The following is a 21,510-nucleotide window of genomic DNA, read 5'->3' on the forward strand; positions in this document are numbered from 1 at the left end:
CTATTTGAGGAGGCACTGATAATTTTATTTTTTTACTATTTTATTGGCTGTGCCAGGTCTTATTTGCAGCAAGCAGAGTCCTCCATCTTTGTGTGTATCTGTAGTTGTAGCATGTGAAATCTTAGTTGCAGCATGCAGGATGTAGTTCTTGGACACAGGGCCAAACCCGGGCCCCTTGCATCAGGGGCAAAGTCTCAGCCATTGGACACCAGGGAGGTCCCAGAGGAGACACTGTTAGCTTTTGAGGCACGGGACCCAAACGTGGAATGGTACACAAAGATTGCAGAATGCAATCCAATGTCATCTATGTTGAGAAAAAAGATCTACTACCCAGACGTCATTGGATCATTTTTTCTAAAGGATGGGCAGAACTGAACCCAGTAAGGAACCAGAACCTGTACCATCAATGTCAGGGGGGAGTGAAACTGCAGCTTGCCCTCTGTCTCCCATCGCTGACGATCCTTCAGCTCTGCCATCTCCCACCCCGTCTCCCTCCTCCAGTCAGCGACTCTTCTTGCCTGTTCACTTGATGCCAGCCCCTGTGTGCAGCTGGCATACTACTCTACTTTTAAGGTACTGTACTGTAAGATTAAAAATGTTTTCTTTATTTTTGTGTTTGTTTTTTATGTATTATTTGTGAAAAGTATTATAAACCTATTATGGTACAGTAATATATAGCCACATGTGTTAGTTAACTAGTTAGTTAACCGAGGCTAACTTGGACTTTGATACAAATTGCACTTACGAATGCACTCTCGAAACAGGCCTCGTTTGTATGTAGGGGACTTACTGTATTGATTAATTTTTCTTCAGGAATATAATCTGATTTCTTGTATTTATTGCAACAGAACTTGATCCAAACTGTTTTTAAAGTTAATCTTTTTCTGCTTTTTATGTAGGGTATTTACTAAACTTTCAGATAGGCATTTAAGAAAATCCTTTTGTTCTCACACTGAGATTGTCTAATTAGCCTGAGGTCATTGACTGTGATAAAGATTTTGCAAATCCATGAATAACCGAAAACAGTAGTCAGAAAGACAAGTCAAACAAGATACTTTAATGGTTAATCTCATTAGAGGAAAGATAATGACACCAAAATTCCTAGTAGGAGGTCTAAGAACTTTGTTTGGGGAAGGAAATAAGGTTCCATTTCTCATAGTTCTACATCGTTTCTCGGCCTTTTAGCTAAGATCAAGTGTAGTCTCATAATTCTACACACTCCTTAAATGAAAGAATACAATTCTAATGAAACCTCAGGCTCCATAACTTCCACTGTGTGGCTTGCTTAGTTACTCAGTCGTGTCTGACTCTTTGTGACCCCATTAACTACATAGCCTGCCAGGCTCCTCTATTCATGGGGTTTTCCAGCAAGAATACTGGAGTGGGTTGCCATTCCCTTCTCCAGGGGATCCTCCCAAGGCAGGGATTGAACCCAAGTCTCCTGCACTGAAGGCAGAGTCTTTACCATCTGAGCCACCAGGGGATCTTCCCTCCATTGTGTAGAACCTTGTCAGTTACTTCCCATGGTATGTATTTTTCCATCAATTATCAATTATGGGTGCCATTAGTTATAGATAAGGTCTTCCTTTCAAATGTAACATTACAGTTTCTTGTTTGACAGCCAACTGACATATGTGTAACAGTGAAATTATTTTTTCAAAGGGGAAGGGCTATGAAGGAAAGAGACTTTACTTACTCCGTGAGAATCATTCAAGAGATGCAGGAAAGTAGAATCTTAAAAATATTAATCTCTTACAAATCACATGTTGGACTGTTTTTAGACTTGAACTTACTTTGTACCATTACTCCAAATACTAAGTTGTTGGAAGTTTGGAGGGAATGGGTATTGCAGGCATTTCATCTTTCTTTGTTTGTTTTTTTTTTTGAAACACTTGGGCCACTACTATCTATTAAGTTACTCATTTTTTAAAATGATTTTTATTTACTTATTTATATGTGGCTGTGCTGCATGGCTTTTTATCTCATTGTGGTGAGTAGGGGCTGCTCTCCAGTTTCAGTGTGCAGGCTTCTCATTGCAGTGGCTTCTCTTGTCGCAGAGTGTGGGCTCTTGGGCAGCGGGCTTCAGAAGTTGTGGCCCATGGGCTCACATGGTTGTGGCTCCCGGGCTCCAGAGCACAGGCTCAACAATTGTGGTGCACAGGCTTCATTGCTCTGCGGCATGTGGGATCTTCCCGGTTCAGAACCCATGACTCCTGCATTGCCAGGTGGATTCTTTACCTCTGAGCCACCAGGGAAGCCCCATTTATTTCTTTAAAGTAACTTTAACGTATACTTGAAGGATGACTTTCATAAGATGAACTTAAAAGTGAAAGTCAATTTTTACTGAGCCTGATTAGTTCCATTTTAGTAACTGGAACTGAATATTCAAGACAACAAACATCAAGCCCTCCCGGGATTTCTCCCTGACAAGCACACTGTAAGGAACAGGGTTTGGCACACTGTTCCACCACATCATTTTCATTGTCACCAAATCTCCTGGGAGGAAAAATCTGCACTCACTGTCTTAAACACCCAGATACTCAGTGACCCAGTGCTCCCAGAATTCAGACCTCTCCTCCACTGAAACTGCCTTGCTAGCTAATTCCTACTCAAACTTCAAGATTCAGGACAGTGGCCTGTTCAAGTCTTTGTCCCCTCAGACTGAGCTAGGAACTGTTCTCTGAGCATGTGGTAATATATACATATCTCTATACTTGCACTTACCATAGTAGCAAAAAGTATCTTTCTATACCTGTCTTTCCTACTAGGTATAAGCCTCTCAGGGTCAGAGATGTTTTTGTTAATTACTATATCTCCAATATCTGTCAAGGGAACTGGGACATAAAAGGAACTCAATAAACTTGTTGAATTAACTTGATCTACTTTGAATGAACTCACATTTGCGTGAGAAAGACAATTTACCAACAAACAATTGAAAAATAATGAGGTCAGTGGCATATAAAATGTGTGTTCAGGGTCTTATAGGGGGTCTGAGGAGGTACCACACCTTATCCTCTTTATGATGTCAAAAACTAAACTGTGAGGAAATGGATCCTAAGATCTGAGTGATATTGTGGTTCTCCACCCAGGAGAGAGGGCTTCCCTCTCTCAGTTGGTAAAGAATCCACCTGCAATGCAGGAGACCCCAGTTCGATTCCTGGGTCGGGAAGATCTGCTGGAGAAGCGATAGGCTACCCAGTCCAGTATTCTTGGGCTTCCCTTGTGGCTCAGCTGGTAATGAATCTGCCTGCAATTTGGGAGACCTGGATTCAATCCCTGGGTTGGGAAGATCCCCTGGAGAAGGGAAAGGCTACCCATTCCAGTATTCTGGCCTAGAGAATTCCATGGATTGTATACTCCATGGGGTCATAAAGAGTTGGACATGACTGAGTGACTTTCACTTCACCCAGGAGAGAATAGAACAAAAGATAAAGGGACATAGAGAAAGTTAAACCTTATACTGCACTTGTTATTAATGTTTTGCAAAACTGTATATATACCCTCGGTGACCATGCTCCTTTTCTTAAGCAAGATCTTAGCAGGTCACAATTTCCCTATGAACAGAGTTGTCTGGTACCCTCCTCTTCTGGGAGATGCTTGGTTTGTTAGCTTAGAGAGTCCCCTTGTCCCACTGACTACTTGCACTAATGCTCTATGTGGGAACCAATGCTTGCTTCCTTTGTGTCTCAAAAATGGCTGAATACATCTCCCTTGTTTTGGTAGCCTAGACCATCTGGTGATCTGATAAAATGAGGGCCTTTTGTCCCTGCAGAGTGAGTCAATGAGTGTTGAGACTTTTGTTTCATCCAGATATTCTGCCTCTGAAAACTTCAGTGGGTACAGAGGCTTCTGCACGGGAAGAATCACCAGGCAAGTCAATTTGGTGAGGAAGATCTAGCCCAGAACACACTGCTAAAGGAGCAGCTCTTTGGGATTAGGAGTCAATTACCAAGTGCCTACAAAGCACGCTGCCGTTTTGACTATGCACATGCCTCACTCTCAAGGAGGAGAGACAAACAGGAGTGAGAGTCAGTCAGAAAAACCCCAACTGACTATGTGCTTATGGTCATGGAAAACCATGAGGCAAGGCAGCTGGGAGAAGGAATTATATTGCCCTTTGCAAACATTTATTCAGTATCTTGTATTCACTCTGAGAATATGCAAGTCCTGCCCTTGAGAAACTTACAGTCAAACTAGAGAGACAGCATTGTGTCCTAGTGCTAGTAAACATAAGGCAGAAAGAGAAAAAAGGACTCCTGAAGAGAAAGAAAAAGAAAGACTTTATTCTTAGAGGTGCTTATCTCTGAAAGAGATGCTAGAAATAATGCCAGGCAAAACTAAAGAACTGATTATCTTTTTAAAAAAATTGGGCACTGCAGAGAACTGGGTTCCTACTGTTTTCTGTGGATCAGGTTGTGATCCGGCTGTGCCAGGAAAGTTGCAGTCACTAGGGTTGCTCCAGCTGATTGACATCTTTCAAGGGTCAGGAAGATCCCCTGGAGAAGGAAAAGGCAATCCACTTCAGTCTTCTTGCCTGGACAATCCCATGGACAGAGGAACCTGACAGGCTACAGTCCAGGGTCACTCGGACATGACTTAGTGACTAAGCAGCAACAATAGGTTCCTTGGGATTCACTGAATACAAATTATAAATGTGGAGTTTAATGACATTCAAGAAAAAATAAAAGAGTTTTGTGCAGTGTGTCCTATTGCCAACAAACATAAAGCCCAGATAAGTTGCTCTGGTTTCTCTATACCTAGGGGAAGCACCTGTTCTCATTAAAAGTGACTCTAGCTCAGGGCTCAGAGACAATAATCTATTTGAGCATATATGATGGAAAGCCTGGACCTCTTCTCTTGGGAAGTCATGAAATAAACAGTCTTTTGGCAAGTGCTCTTAAACCATGTACCCCAAAGGGCTCCACACCTCCAAGAAGAGAAGCCAAAGAGCTGTTCTTGTGGTCAAGACTCCTAACATCTGCAGCTTTCCTGTGGAAGGCATCTTTGTGTAGACAGCAGCCTTGCCTGGTTTTTGGATATGTGTATCTTTAAATAATAAATAAGAGAAACCCATTCCTTTGTCTCAAATAAGGCAAAGATAAGTTTCAGATTGGCTATGGCAAGGGACCACCATTTCTGGCACAAGGCTGGCAAATAAAGAGATCAGAGCACAACCCCACCATTATCCCCACCCCACTTTTCTGAAACCATTATCCAGCTGCCTATGTGGGGGCCAGGCTGACAGTTGCTGGCAAAACCTCAGGAGCATTTGCTCTGCTGAGCAATCTACCTTTAGACAGACAGTGGAAAGCAGGGGGAAGTATCTGAATGTTGATCAACAAAGCATTTGGGGGAGACTAATGGATAAGGGAAACCCTGTAACCAGTTCCATCTCTTGGTGTCTTGTAGGGACTCAAACCATGATGTAACACAGAGAAAAAGCCTCTCTCATTTTGAGAGATCTGCTATTTGACTTATGTTTATTCACACTGAAACACACCATATTTTAAAGAAAATACGAAATGCAGAGGGGAAATCTATTTTAAAGCAAATAATTTTAAGTAAAAAGAAGGTCAAATATTCATTTTAAATTATTTTAATTTGATAACTATTATGTTCCAATTCAAAAAAGAATATTGCACAAATGCTTTTGTATCACAATCGTTATTTTTTCTCACCCTGGTGAGATTTTGACAAACATAGTTGGCTTTGGGAAATAACATAGAGAATGTCTTAATTGGTTTAGTAATTTCAATAGCCTGTGAAAAAAATGAAAGTAGGATATTACATTCATAGAAAAGACAAGTATATATCCACAAATTCACCTGGCTGTAGTGAAAAATAATAAGCTTTTCGTGGATTTAATAAAACTTAAAGAAGACAAAATTGAGAATGCTGTGAAAATAGAATGCAGCTCACAAACTTTTCAATGCAATCCTTTGCTTTCGAAAATCCATTAGACCTGCAAGACTTCTAAGAATATTTGATCACATTATAAATCTCTCATATTGGAAAAGTTAACATCTGATATTTTTAAAGCAAAAATCTAAATAAATACAGACCTGAATTGTTCAAATAACAAAATCTGTGAATGGTGAGGTAAAATTACCAAAATAACATGAACAAACAAAAAGAAAACAACACCAGAAAAAAAAATGAATCTTGTTACGGCACTGATAAACATTTCTGTCTAAATTTATGGATATATGACATTTTCTCTAGGTAACAAATACAGTTTTCATCAGTTATGTAGTAAATGCTGAAAATTTAAGAAAATAAAAATTTTAGTGGTCAGCAAGCAAAAATAATTCCATGAAACTCTCCCCATTTTTATGAATTCATTACAGCAATTTTTATTGTTCTTCTTTTTTGCCTTCTAATTAATATTTTTAGCAGAGGCATAGCACTGGAGTCCAGAGGCACATATATGCCTCAGGTGCCAGATGTTTTTTTAAAAAACTTCCATCTTGCATTTTTGGTGTTTTTAGAATTGTTGCTCATCACATTCATGAACACACCCTACTCTAGCTATACTTTTAATTTATTTCCAGGGAAATTCAACCACAGTATAGAGAAAAAAGGCACAACCATATTAATTACATTGTTTAACACACCATTTTATACTTCCTTTGTCACTGGTTTTTAGAAGCTGTGAGTTACTTCAATAGCGTTGGTGTTTCTGTTAATGTTTAAGCTATATATTCCACATCATGATTTTTTTTCAAATGGTCGTCCTAAGATACAATTAATTCTTCACATTTTGTGACCATTCCAGGCACCTGATATCTGGAATATTGACAACTAACTTCATCAAACCTTAATGTTTTATGAAATACTTGTAAAAAAATCTTTGTAATCAATACTGTCAGAACACATTCTCCTATCAAAAAGAAAAGGGCAACATAATGAATTAGTTCAACTATGCACCTTAATCTGGAAACACTGATTATGACTCTGCTTCAGAAAACATAATTATTCCATTCAAAATGGATTGTCATTCATACTGATGATTGGAGATTTACTTAAAATAAAACATATAGAAATTATGTGAGCCTGGGATGGTGCCAGGATTGAACACGGGGGCTTTTTCAGTTGGATATTGATAAGGGAATGGCAACCCACGCCAGTGTTCTTGCCTGGAGAACCCCATGGACATGGGAGCCAGGTGGGCTCCAGCCCATGGGGTCACAAAGGGTCAGACTCGACTGAGCAAGTAACATTTTCACACTTTCGTTGGAGTATGACTATTTATGATCTTGTTTGTTTATTCACTAGATAAAGACTTCTGTGTTTATTTTCTATTCATTTTTTAATACTTTATTATTTTTGTCAAGACACTTTTTTATTACTTTAGATTAATTTTACTCATCTGTCACTCACATTCCATTAGAGTTTAAAGAAAGGACTTAATCATAGCAGGGGCAGAAAAGAGCAACCATCTGAGTTGCCCTGATCACACCATCATCCTCTACAAATTTCATTATAAATGCAGGAGAAACAAAATCTTTAGACCCAAATATACATAAGTTACTCGTAATATTTTAAATTAACATCAAGTAATATTTAAAGTTTTATCATCTAGCCTTTTCACTCTTTGTGTAATAAAATTCTCACAAGTTAAGAAAGTTATCTGCTTCAAAATAAATTCTGTGGTATATCAGAATATTTTTGCCATCAGAAGTATAAGCATTGGCAAATAGGGAATTTAACTGTGAGTCGAAAAATATAGCAATACTAAATAAAACCCCCTTCTCACTGAAATGGCCAGTTCAGAAACATTTTCAGAAATCAAAACCCATAACAATTTTTAAAATCTTCACACATACACACTCTAGTTTCATTTATCAGTCATGAAAGCCCTGCATGTCTGTAATTCGTTCGCAATTATTCATGCTAAGACAAACCCACTGTAGCATTTCTCTTACTTACAAAACTCATAACTGATTTTACATAAAATACACTTATTTAATTTTTAATACCTACTGAATGTGACTTGCTAATTCCACAAGGTATACCTTAAAACCTAATGTTTCTGTTCCATAGATTCAGTGTGTATTCCCCTCATGGCCTCAGGAACCTGGGTAATGTGGACCAGAGAAATGGGCCAATAGTATTGCCTGTGTGCTTTCTAGTTATCCTTGTGATGCTAACAAGCATTCTTTCTTTAATCTCGATAAAGTGACATGATACATGATTTATGCTCCTAGAACCTGATGTGTCAACTCCTCATTCGTCTTCAAAATGATCTTTTTAAAGACCTTATTGAAAACATATCCATATTAACAAAATCTTTTCTAAAAAAAGCTACACCATTAGAGTTTCAAGTAGTTTTCTGATGCATATTTTCACATAAACCTAAATTCAACAGCAGGTCTGACACTGAGATTTGATTAATGCATATTGTGCTTTGAATCTTTAAAGAATATATTATCTAACCTATAGGGGATTATGAAAACATGTCCAAATCCTAGCTATCAAGAAAAAAGTTTATGTATCTTGGGATTTCTTTTACCACTTTTAAAAAAATGCTGATAGTATCTAGGTCAGTTTTTATTTTCACGTTTTCCTTTGGATAGATTGTGAGGAATAATCTAATATCACAGTCTTTATTATACATCCTGTACATGTAAGTACATAATGCAAACAGACATACAATAGAACTGTCAGCAAAAGCTGTTCCTTTAAGGCTTACTGGTAAAACTCACACAGCTCCTTCTATTAATTTGTTCCATATGAAAACAAATTCATCCAGGGTTTTGGGCACAGAACACCAGAAAGAGCAACCTTAAAAAAAACTGGCTTAAGTATTTAAAATTGAACTCTTAAATCACAGTTGTTTGTTAGTGGTGAACCATGATCAGAACCAGAGAATTGTACAAACAATAATAACAGATCTTCTAGGACCTCCTGCTTTGGTTTTACCTCTTGAATTTACCCTATAGAATGTTGTACTTTATTTTTCTTTTTTTTTTCAGGAATAGCAAATTTATAGAATAAAATAAGCAGAGCTTACGATTTTGAATGCACCAATACCAATACTTTGGTGAACTGACAGTGTAGTCTACAAATACATGTGCCATAGACTATGAAGAAGGAAACACTTTAGGAAAAAATAATCACATTACAAAGTGTATTATAAAAATAAATTACACAGCATGTGCCCGTGGACCTGAAAGCTTTGCCAAAGGAAGAGAAATTTGACACAAAGATTGAATTGCTCTTGCTACCTATTTTTATATTATCAGCAAAACCATTTTCAGCTTTTATGTTTATATCCTCAAAAAAAAAAATTTCACTGGAAGAAGGAAATTATTTCCAGTAGTGATCAGTAGCATGGAGGACCTTAGTGATGGTGGAGGGCTGGAGATATATTATCCATTCAACAGGGATTCAGAGGAAATACGCACACCCAGTATGTGCTTGGTTTACCATTTCATCTTGAGTTCATACGCAACTGGTGGATGATGATGCTTTCTATAAAGAGAAGAAAGATACAGCATTTTCAATTAGACTGAAACTCACATCAGTAGTTTACATGAGGGTCAACACCATACCATTTCATTGACAGACGGTAGGCATTAAACAACAAAACAAAAACAGGTGCATGCACCCAGTAGCTTCTCTGGAAGTTCTGTCCTATTCTTGGGTAACTTCTTTATATTGACATAGGAGATTTACCTCTAAAATTCTTAAAGCCTTTTAGAAACCATGTCTAATATTCTAACAATATTCGAACAGTTTTACCCAAGGAAAGCCCCGGACACAAAGACAATAATTACTATAGACGAGTCGCATAATGGAAACCAGACTATTTCCTAGAATTTTTGTTCTGAATGATATTCACATACTTTTATTTTTTTTATATCTGTGGTCTTGAATTTTAATAAGGAAATATTTATTTTATTCCCAGGAAGTCACTAGATAATATTTATGTTTATTCTCAGGAATAATAATAATATTTATATTATTATAAATAATATTTATTCCCAAGAAGTCGCTAAATACAGATGACTCATTCTTGTCTCTGCTTCTTTTTGTATAATCCACCTGGGAAGATGCTTTATAATTCTTCATATGTTTTTCAATTGAAATTCATTTTATAAAAGTAAATAAAAATAGATTGAGATAGTAATTAGAACAGAACCAGCAAAAACAAGTGTGTAATATTTATATTTATTTGATTTATTTCACTTTTATCTTAACCTTTATGCCTTTATGAACATGTATCTTTTTTTTTTTTTCTTTTCATTGTGTCATTGAGGTACTATATGCCCATCACTGCTGGGCATGGGTTTCCCAGGTAGCCCTAGAGGTAAAGAACCTACCTGCCAATGTAGAAGAGCTAAGAGATGCAGTTTGACCACTGGGTGGGGAAGATACCCTGGAGGAAGGCATGGCAACCCACTCCAGTATTCTGGCCTGGAGCAACCCCTGGACAAAGGACCCTGGCAGGCTCCAATCCATAGGATCGCCGAGTCGGACATGACTGAAGCCACTTAGCACTCATGCACTGCTGGGCATGGAACTACATTGGTGAGCAAAATGAAGCATGATCCTGCATTTGCTGCCATTATAAACAGCAGAGGAAATAAATAACTAAGCCTCAAATGGTTTCTCTGCCTGAAAAATGTATTGCCTCCCTGGAAGGCAATGGCACCCCACTCTAGTTCTCTTGCCTGGAAAATCCCATGGATGGCGAAGCCTGGTAGGCTGCAGTCCATGGGGTCGCTAAGAGTCGGACGCGACTGAGAGACTTCCCTTTCACTTTTCACTTTCATGCATTGGAGAAGGAAATGGCAACCCACTCCAGTGTTCTTGCCTGGAGAATCCCAGGGACGGGGGAGCCTGGTGGGCTGCCGTTTATGGGGTCGCACAGAGTCGGACACGACTGAAGCGACTTAGCAGCTGCAGCAGCAACTAATGTCGGGCTTCCCAGGTGGCTCAGTGGTAAAGAATCTGCCTGCCAGTGAAGGAGATGCAGGAGACATAGGTTCAATCCCTGGGTTGGGAAGATCCCCTAGAGACGAAATGACCCGCTCCAGTATTCTGGCCTAGGAAATCCCATGGACAGAGGAGCCTGGTGGCCTACAGTCCTTGGGGTTGCAAAGAGTCCACACGATTTAGCGACTGAGCATGCGGTATGCTCACAAACATTAATTGAAGCACACTAGTTCACTTTCACTTTTCTGCATTGGAGAAGGAAATGGCAACCCACTCCAGTGTTCTTGCCTGGAGAATCCCAGGGATGGGGGAGCCTGGTGGGCTGCCGTCTATGGGGTCTCACAGAGTCAGACACAACTGAAGCGACTTAGCAGCAGCAGCAGCAGCATGTTGTAGACCTAGAGGTTTACTTCACACTGACCACTAGGTGGAGATATTTCCACTCCGTCTCTTGACCTTTCTGAATTGAATTTGGGATAAACAAATAAGCAAAGTAAAATGAAATACTTAAATCTTTTATATACTTAATAGTAACTAGTTATGAATGTTTTGCAAAACTTTTAAGACATATATGTGATTTTTCACTGTACCAGAAACTCGGAAAAATCATTAGCTCATTTTGTCTTTTGAAAGTTGTTCTAGCCTCAATTTTTTTCAACATTTAAAAATGAATTAAAATCTTCGGGTAAAGACTGAAAACACTAAATAAAATATTATGTAGTTAAAAATCAGATCTCAAAAAAAAAATCAGATCTCTTTTTTAATTTAAAAATTAAAATGCTATTTCCTACTCAACACTGTTTTTTTTTTTTTTTTTAATTTTTTAGAGTCGTTTTCAAAGAGTAAAAACACATAGGTCTCAGACCTCCCTAACAGAATTCAAGTATCTTCCCCATTTTCCTCCCCTAAAAGACTACAGGAAACATATGTTTAAAAGAGTGAAATCTAGAATTGTTCTTATTGCAGATATAATTCAGAATGTGTTTGCCTTGTTTCTTCACTAAATTCTCTCTCAAGTCCCTGGCAGGACTAATATTTTGTTTTACTGTGATACCTTCTTCTCTCCCCTTAAGTGTACAAACCTCTAAATTCCTAGATTTGTCTTCTCCTAATCCTAGAGTTTTGTAGTCTCAGTAATAATAATAGCTTTTCAAGATACATGCACCCCAGTATTCATTGCAGCACTATTTACAATGGCTGGGACATGGAAGCAACCTAAGTGTTCACTGACAGAGGAGTGGATAAAGAAAAAGTGGTACATATATACAAGGGAATCCTACTCAGCCTACTACTAGTTTAAAAGCACAAACTAATGCCATATGCAGCAACATGGATAGGCGTAGAGATTGTCATACTGAATGAAGTAAGTCAGACAGAAAGATAAATAACAAATTATATCACTTATATGTGGAATCTTTAAAAAAATGATACAAATGAGCTTGTTTACAAAACAAAAATAGTCACAGATATAGAAAACAATTTTATGGTTACCAATGGGCAAATGGCGAGGGGGGATAAATTGGGAGATTGGGATTAACATATGCCCACTACTATATTTACAATCAATAATAAGGGCCTACTGTATAGCAGAGGGAACTCTACTCAAAACTCTTTAATGGCCTATATGGGAAAAGAATCAAAGAATCTAAAGAAGAGTGGAAACATATCTATATCTATATCTATATATAAAGCAGATTCACTTTGTTGTACACCTGAAACTAACACAACATTTTAAATCAACTGTACTCCAATAAAATAATAATAATAGATCTTCAGATTAGTATTTGGTAAAAATACATATGGCAAAAGAGTCCATATATAGAAACAATATCTTCATTGGACCATTATATTTTATTATTATTTTTAAGGTTAACAAACTGGTAATCCATGCATGGTATTATATATTAATGCTATTAATCAGATTATGTTACTAAAAAAGACTATCTCAAAAATACTTGATAATGCCAAATAAGAGAGCTTATTTTATTTAATTCAACTTAATAATAAAAGATGGTATTTAATATTTATGCACATACAATTTACTTAAAAGAATACAATTAAACCCGTTATTTTATTTTATATAGTGACATATTTTACTTTGCTTCTAAATATAGTGAGACAAGATCTATATGACAGTGACTTTATCATTTGAAACTTATTAAGGATATTTACTAAATCTATGTTTGCTTGTTATCTACATTTTCTCCAAATCTATAAACTGACTCAGATAAGAATCTCCCAGCCAATGCACAAACTTGTGAGAAAATTTTTTAAAAAGTTGTTTTAATGCATTAAATTTTGAGGTGACTCATTACACAGCAAAGCTGTCTGATTCAGAGGGAATCATGGTTGCCAGCAAAAAATAATAATAATAATAAAATAAAAGTGCTTTGGAGAAGGAAATGGCACCCCACTCCAGTACTCTTGCCTGGAAAATCCCACGGATGGAGGAGCCTGGTGAGCTGCAGTCCATGGGGTCGCTAGGAGTTGGAAAAGACTGAGTGACTTCACTTTCACTTTTCACTTTCCTGCATTGGAGAAGGAAATGGCAACCCACTCCAGTGTTCTTGCCTGGAGAATCCCAGGGACGGGGGAGCCTGGTGGGCTGCTGTCTATGGGGTCGCACAGAGTCAGACACGACTGAAGTGACTTAGCAGCAGCAGCAGCAAAAGTGCTTTAGGGATTAGTACCATTATTTGTCTGTTTTTTTAAGGTGGGATTTCCAAGTCCCTTCCTGTTTCTTTATGATTTAGTACGATAAGATAATATTACAAACTTTACTGAAGTTATAAATTCTGTCAGCAAATCTTAATTTATCTTCGATTCTGTCCTCAACTCAGAATAAGATCCAAATAGAGGACCAAAGCCTCTATCAGCAAACTCAAAAGAGCAAAGCACTTAAATCTGGGGCCCTCTGATGTGTAGGTATTTAATAACAATTTCTGTTTTTCTAATTGAAAAAAGAACTGCTGCTGCTGCTAAGTCGCTTCAGTCGTGTCTGACTCTGTGCGACCCCATAGATGGCAGTCCACCAGGCTCCCCTGTCCCTGGGATTCTCCAGGCAAGAACACTGGAGTGGGTTGCCATTTCCTTCTCCAATGCATGAAAGCGAAAAGTGAAAGTGAAGTCACTCAGTCGTGTCCGACCCTCAGCGACCCCATGGACTGCAGCCCACCAGGCTCCTCTGTCCATGGGATTTTCCAGGCAAGAGTACTGGAGTGGGGTGCCATTGCCTTCTCGGAAAGAAGAACAAGACTTCTAAATCTTAATCAGCATATACATATGGGTTCATTGCATTCTTACATATAATTTTATATTAACAGTTGATCAAAGAACTTACAGACGTTTTCCATTATATATTTCTCCTTGTGTTACCTTGAGGTTTTTTTTTCTTAAGAAATTTCAGGTAACACATTAAATACATTGTTTGCTCTCATGATATTATTGTGAAATGATGTGGCTTATGAATTCATTCTTTTATTACACTAGCTGTTAAATGACTTCCATGGAAAGGATGCATTGTTGTTGTCGTTGTTCAGATGCTAAGTTGTGTCCGACTCTTCGGGACCCCATGAACTGCAGCCCGCCAGGCTTCCCTGTCCTTCACCACCTCCCTGAGCTTGCTCAAAGTCATGTCCATGGAGTGAGTGATGCCAGCCCACCATCTCGTCCTCTGTTGTCCCCTTCTCCTCCTTCCCTCAATCTTTCCCAGCATCAGGGTCTTTTCCAATGAGTTGGCTCTTTGCATCAGGTGGCCAAAGTATTGGAGCTTCAGCTTCAGCATCAGTCCTTCCAATGAATATTCAGGGTTGATTTTCTTTAGGATTGACCAGTTTGATCTTGCAGTCCAAGGGACTCTCAAGAGTCTTCTCCAGCACACAGTTTGAAAGCATCAATTTTTTGGCACTCAGCCTTCTTTATGATCCAACTCTCACATCCATACATGACTACTGGAAAAACCATAGCTTTGACTATGTGGACCTTTGTCAATTCCTAATTACACTTGAGTTCTGTCCTTACAAGCATGACTTATTTATCCTCCATGGGTGGTATCCCCAAAAGTCCTGGCCAGTCAGATATCTTGAGATCCAAAGCCGTATACACAAGACAGGATTGGGGGGAAATTTGGGGGAGAATGTCTCTTGAGTGCTAGCGTGGGGCAACCTGGCAACAAATTAAATTCTAATTCCTCCCAGGAGAGCCCCTTCAGCTAAGGAGTAAGACAGATGTATTCCCTGCAAAGTCAGTGCCTTCCTCCTGACCAATGCCTATGTTCATGCTCTGCCAAACTCAAGAGAACCCTTGCGCTCTAAATTTTAAAAATCGGCTCTAGTAAATGAGACCACATCACTTAGAAAGCCTCCAAACTCACCCACCAGAGCAAAAGTTTGACTTGTAGCAGGACTTTGCATTAGTAAAGAAGGGCTGCTTCATTCACAGGAAACCACACACTAAGTTACAGGAAACGGTTTCTGTTGGTTTCTGCATCAACTTGGCTGGTGGATGATGGCCTGTTCCCCTGTTCCATGGCCCCTGCTCCCAGGGGATCTGCTTGGAGAGCCAGACACTGGCTTAGGGCTCTACTGTTCTTCCTACTTTCTTCCTTCTTCCTGGAGTTTCCTTCTACCAAACCCCAGCTTTGAACTTGCTGCCTGCCCTCCTGCAAAAATATCCTAGTTCTCTATACCTTTTAGAAGTAGGAGTGCCCAGATATTGTTTACTTTTAAGGTTTGATAAACTGCTTTTGTATTCAGTCTTGTTATTATCACATTCAGACATTAATCAGAGTTCTGATAAAACATCTGTTTTAAATAGGAAGTCCAATAAACTTCCTCTGTGGGCTTGGACTTGTAGTCCTTCTCTTGGATTCAGCTCAACTAATTAAAAACACTTCCGCTAATCAGTTCTGTCGTTTGTTTCAGGAAACTTTTGAAGCAGATGACACAACGTCTCTGGAGGTTTCTCAACCACGTAAGAGTTTATTTGTTTCCTTCCAGAACATTTCCCACTCCATCATCAGACCAAGTCCTCGCCTCCCCAATCCCCTCCCTGCTCCTAGGTGGCAGGAGTTACTAATCATCACAGTTATGACTGATAGCTTCTTTTTCAGGCAAGCTAGTTGTTCTCTCTCACACAGATTACTGTTCCCCAGATACAAATAAATCGGAACTAGTTATCCCATGCGTGCATGCCTGATAAGTCACTTCAGTCATGACCAACTCTTTACAACCCTATGAACTGTAGCCTGCCAGGCTCCTCTGTCCATGGGATTTCCCAGGCAAGAATCCTGGAGGGGTTTGCCATGCCCTCCTCCAGGGGATCTGTCTAATCCAGGGATTGAAACTGCATCTCGTATGACTCCTGCATTGGCAGGTGTGTTCTTTACCACTAGCGCCATCTGGGAGGCCCTGTTATCTCATAGGCAACATTAATTATAAATAAAAGTAAATGGTTAGAAAATAATTAAGTCCTTGAGCTAAGTGTGCTCAGTTTCTACCTTTTGGACACAGGTGCTAGATGCTGGATGCTGAGATCAACTTAGGTTGACATAAGTCTACAACTGATCACAGGACGGCATGGAATACAACATTACGTATGAAAATTGAGTGGCAGCTGTGATTTTTAGGTAAGGCCAATATTTATCAAAGTGCTGTTCTGAGAACTTTAACACAGAGTTACCATGTGCTATGCTGTGCTACTATGCTAAGTCACTTCAGTTGTGTCTGACTGTGCAACTCCATGGACTGCAGCCCACCAGCCTCCTCTGTCCATGGAATTCGCCAGGCAAGAATACAGGGGTGGGTTGCCATGCATACCTCCAGCGGATCTTCCCAACCCATGAATTGAACCTGCATTTGCTGCACTGCAGGCAGGTTCTTTACCTCTAGCGCCACCTGGGAAGTCCCAAGAGTTTCCGTGTAGATAGCTCAATATCTCAAAACCTTTGGCAATATTATTTTGGCCCATTGAGTGGGTATTTTTATCTATAGATAAATATACACTTTGCTCATTTGAAGTAGTTTCATCATATGAAATCATGAATAAGGTACTAGAAGAAACTGAAACCCTGGTTTCATCATTGAGAAGACAGACACTCTAAGCCTTGGGGGTTTTTTGTTTTGATTTTGTTTCCATCTTTAATAATAGGGATAGTTATCTTGTTGACTTCTAAAGTCTGGTTCATTTCTAAATAGTCCTTGACTTTGCAATTCTATCCATTACACATACATAGTATTAACACAAGTAAAGAGGTCAAAACTATTTTTACTGGGTAAGCAATTAACTATTAGTTTTTAAGAAAAGCATTATGACAGAATCTTTTAAATTGCTTACTGAACAAGAGTGAAGCATATCATATTATCACTATAAGCAGGAATGTCAGAATTATAACAGATAATAGCTAAATGTAGGTCATAAGCCAAGGTGAAGTGGTTTGCCAAAGGTTACGCTGCTTTCCTCTGATCTCTGGTCAGTCCTATGTCCGTTCAGCAATCCACCTTCTCTCCCTGTTCACCTTAATAACTATCTGCAATCTAAATCCTGCATATGGTGGTGGTGTTCAGTCCTTTAAAAGGACAGCCTCTCTGATCTCTTTTGGAAGGTCCAGCATGAAACTAAAGAGCATGACGAATGACCTGAAACCTTTTCTTTCCTGAACCCCTCTAGGGGACTCAGAAAGGATGAGCCATTTGTAATTCATTCAAGTATGTTTATAATTCACAAGAAGCTCTCAGGTCCCCTTAGTTCTTCACACACATGATGGCTTCAGAGGTGAGAACTTCCCAATCTGGGACTCCTGTTTGTTTAGAATCCATTATCTGCGATGGTAATGCTGCTTTTGAACAGTGGTGTTGGAGAAGACTCTTGAGAGTCCCTTGGACAGCAAGGAGATCCAACCAGTCCATCCCAAAGGAGACCAGTCTTGAATATTCATCGAAAGGACTAATGCTGAAGCTGAAGCTCCAATACTCTGGCCATCTTATGAAAAAAGCCGACTCTTTGGAAAAGATCCTGATGCTGGGAAAGATTGAAGGCAGGAGGAGAAGGGGACGACAGAGGATGAGACGGTTGGATGGCATCACTGACTCAATAGACAAGACTTTGAGCAAACTCCCGGAGGTGGTGACAGACAAAGGAGCCTGGTGTGCTGCAGTCCATGGGGTCACAAAGTCAGACACAACTTAGCGACTGAACAGCAACCACCTGCCACGGTGCCTTTGAAGGGAAATAGAAGTAACTTACACCACCCAGAATGGCAGCACTTGGATTTTCCCCTAATTCCACCCACTCTTTCCCTTCGTGTTCTCAGGCCTGAAGTGTTGGCATCCTCCCCATCACTCTCACAGGTTTGTACTGCAGACCAAAGAAGAAGCAAGGACGCCTCTCTCTTCTCTAACTCCTAGCCATCCTTCAACTGCTGGTTTTCTCCTCTACAGTGAAGTGCCCGGTTTTGTTTTGTTGACAACATTTTCCGTAAAAATGTAAAAAAAAAAAAAAAAAAAAAATAGGACAGGCTTTAAACCTTGACTTAGATTCTGAAATAATGATCTGTCTGTGACGAGACTCGTGACTAAGCCGCCACCAGCCACCACCGCCACGCCTTCACGGAGGGCGATGCTTTTAAAAGAGACTTTGGAGAGAGAAAGACAGAACCACCCAAAGGAGATGCCAGAGGAAGGGCAGCTTCCACGGAGAGGAAGCAAGTCGAGCAAGTCAAGCGAAGGTGAGCTGGCTGTTCTGCAAGGCATTCTGTGGGCTTGGGGGTGGGAGTTCAGCTGGGGGGCAGGCAGGGCAGGGCGGTCAGGAGCCAGGTCACAGATCCTGGGTGCCATATGGTCTTTTAGTGTTGACTGATATTTTAACTATGCATACGAATTACTTTAACAGAAATAAGGCTCCATTAAAGAATAAATGGGAAGCGGAGGCAGACAAGCTTGAGCATCCTGTCAATGGCTCCACGGGTCAGGGAAGACAGAGGAGTAACTCGCCAGAGAGGATGACACAACTGAAGGAAGAATTGTGCTGAGATGGAAGGGGCCAGTGCATTGATGTCTTGTGTAGACGTAACAGGTGAAAAAGGGAAGCTGAAAGAGCAGAGGGGTGAAGAGATGACCAATCATGAAATCCTGAAGGAGGTGGTAGCAGGGAAATGCCGACCATTGTCTGGGTTGGAAAAGTTTGGGAATGATACACTCCCATGTCCTGGGAATCCTCCCGGGGCTGGTCTTGTTCCCTCTTCTCTCTGCCCTCCTGCCTCCCACATACAAATGCTCTTCTTATCCATGGGATTTTTCCAGTCAGGAAAGCCTCACTCTCTCCTCAGTATTTCCAAATCTATGAAGGAAGGAGAAGTTCAAATCTCTGTGCATCTTACATTCATGGACAGGTTTTTGGTTCCCTTAAATTATACTCTTCCCACACTGCACATCAAAGCTATGTCTTCACTTCTTTCTTAAAGCATTCAAGTAAGAGGTCTGGTGATGCCCTACCCTGGATGAATTACACAGAAACCTCCAGACATTCCATCTGCCCCATGTTAACCTGTCCTCACTTAAAATATCATAAAGATGACAGTAGAAACTGAATGCCTCTGTTTAATCAAGTGACCCAGATGGGAAAGTTATTTTCAAGAAACTATCAAGATCCTTTGGGCCATGTCTCATCTTGGAATGTTTCTGGTATATGCGTGCTACATGGCTATGATCATAGTATGCATAATGATCATTTGTGTGTGTCGGCTGTTTCTGCATACTATGATGGTCCATGGTAAAGAATTTGTCTGCCGATGCAAAAGCTGCAGAGATGTAGGTTCCATCCCTGGCTCAGGAAGATCCCCCGGAGGAGGGCTTGGCAACCTACTCCAGTATTCCTGCCTCGGAAATCCCATGGACAGAAGAGCCTAGCGGGCTACAGTCCATGGGGTTGCAAAGAGTCAGACAGGACTAGGGACTGAAGAACAACAAGACCAGGGCTGCTCTGTAGCTCTGTGGATGGGGCCCCATGTGTCCCCACATTGTAATCTGTGGCAATGGTACCCCTCTCCCTCCCAGGATGAGATCTGATGGCATCTGTCCACAGTGGCCCTGGTGAGATCCCTGATACACAATACTTTGTTCCAGAACAGAGGGGAAAAAACCTCTCACCTTTTCACCCCATTCACTCTTACAAAAGCACATGCATCTTAAAAAAAAAAAAATTAAATTCACACATGGAAGCCAAAGTTGGAGTGCACCGAATCCTCCACCTCCAACCCCCAGTGGATGTCACTTCTAATATGCAGTTTAAAACAAAGCTAGCCCATCAACGTTGAGTTGGAGCTAAAATTACAAAGGAAAACTGCCACAGCGGTTGCTCTTTATCATTTCTGAAAAGCGAATATGTGTGATGCCACCAAGTTTTCTTAGCGGGCTGTATCCCAAGACCCAGATGTATAAACATCCTGTCCATGCATGGTTAAGCATCTTCTGGGCCCTCCCTGTGGATGGGAATGAGCTTCTGGGCAGAACCACCGTAAGCGTGATGTGTGCAGGTGAAAAAGCAAAACAGCAGCAGCAACAGTTGATTAGGAGGTCACTGAAGAATGGCAGGTAGAATAAAAAAAAATGCAGCGTTTCATTCTCTGGACTCCTCCGTTTGTTCAAATACATGTTATGGTACAACAACACGACACAGCCTAGATGCCAGGGAGGCATTTGAATAACAGTGGAGCATCTTTGTTTTTGAAGGGGATGATGTCCACTCTACAAAAGAGGGGCGCTCCCTTTTGAAAGAACACAAGTCGATATTCCAAATGGCAAGATCTCTAGTTTAAACGTGTTCAGAAAGTTCGTGTTTTCTTTTTTTCTCATTCTCCCTCTTCTTCTACCTTGAAATTCCCTTATCAGGGCATGTCGATCGTGGTTGCTTAACGTTTTAAAATATGTTTGCTGAGAACTGAGCTGTCGGCCACAGTGATCTAATTAAGTGAGTGTGAATACGGAGACGGGTCTACCTCCTTCATCCACAATTTGAATCCAGGTTCTACAGGGAACAGGAAGTCCGGTGTGGAAAGAACTCAGAAGACAGTCTCTTTACCCTGAAGCTCAATGATTCCCTAGTGGCTCAGATGGTAAACAATCTGCCTGCAATGCAGGAGACCCAGGTTCAATTCCAGGGTCAGGAAGATTCCCTAGAGAAGGGAAGGCTAACCATTCCAGAACTCTTGCCTGGACAGAATTCCACGGACAGAGGAGCCTGCCAGGCTATGGGGTCACAAAGAGTCAGACTACTGAGCCACTAACACTTTCACTTTTTTTTTTTTAAGGGCTTCCCTTGTGGCTCAGCTGGGAAAGAATCTGCCTGCAGTGCAGGAGACCTGGGTCTGATCCCTGGGTTGGGAAGATCCCCTGGAGAAGAGAAAGGCTATCCACTCCAGTATTCTGGCCTGGAGAATTCCATGGACTGTATAAACTATGCTGTCACAAAGAGTCGGACATAACTGAGTGACTTTCACTTTTAAACAATGGGCTAAAAACTAATCATATATCTTAAAAAAAAAAAAAACCAACTACCTTTACACAAATATCCAGA

The 21,510-nt window shown here is 40.2% G+C and overlaps 1 protein-coding gene and 1 long non-coding RNA gene across 3 annotated transcripts in view; one reads left to right on the forward strand and one right to left on the reverse strand.

Moving 5' to 3' along the window:
- Positions 1-5,580: 5,580 nt before the first annotated feature.
- The window catches only part of FILIP1 (filamin A interacting protein 1), a 221,846-nt gene continuing 205,916 nt past the window's right edge, over positions 5,581-21,510 (reverse strand). Inside the window, exon 7 of one of the 2 annotated variants that reach the window (XM_005210667.5) lies at positions 5,581-9,474. In XM_005210667.5, the coding sequence (XP_005210724.1) occupies positions 9,434-9,474 (41 nt within the window). In that variant the 3' untranslated portion in view covers positions 5,581-9,433. The remainder of the gene's footprint in view (positions 9,475-21,510) is intronic. The other variant, XM_005210666.5, reaches the window with a different exon arrangement.
- LOC132346198 (uncharacterized) lies at positions 9,992-16,680 on the forward strand. Its single transcript, XR_009495958.1, has 3 exons — positions 9,992-10,533; positions 15,864-15,912; positions 16,452-16,680. It is a non-coding gene; the product is annotated as an uncharacterized lncRNA (long non-coding RNA).

Source organism: Bos taurus, chromosome 9 (genome assembly GCF_002263795.3).
Source record: "Bos taurus isolate L1 Dominette 01449 registration number 42190680 breed Hereford chromosome 9, ARS-UCD2.0, whole genome shotgun sequence".
NCBI classification, from domain to species: domain Eukaryota; kingdom Metazoa; phylum Chordata; class Mammalia; order Artiodactyla; family Bovidae; genus Bos; species Bos taurus.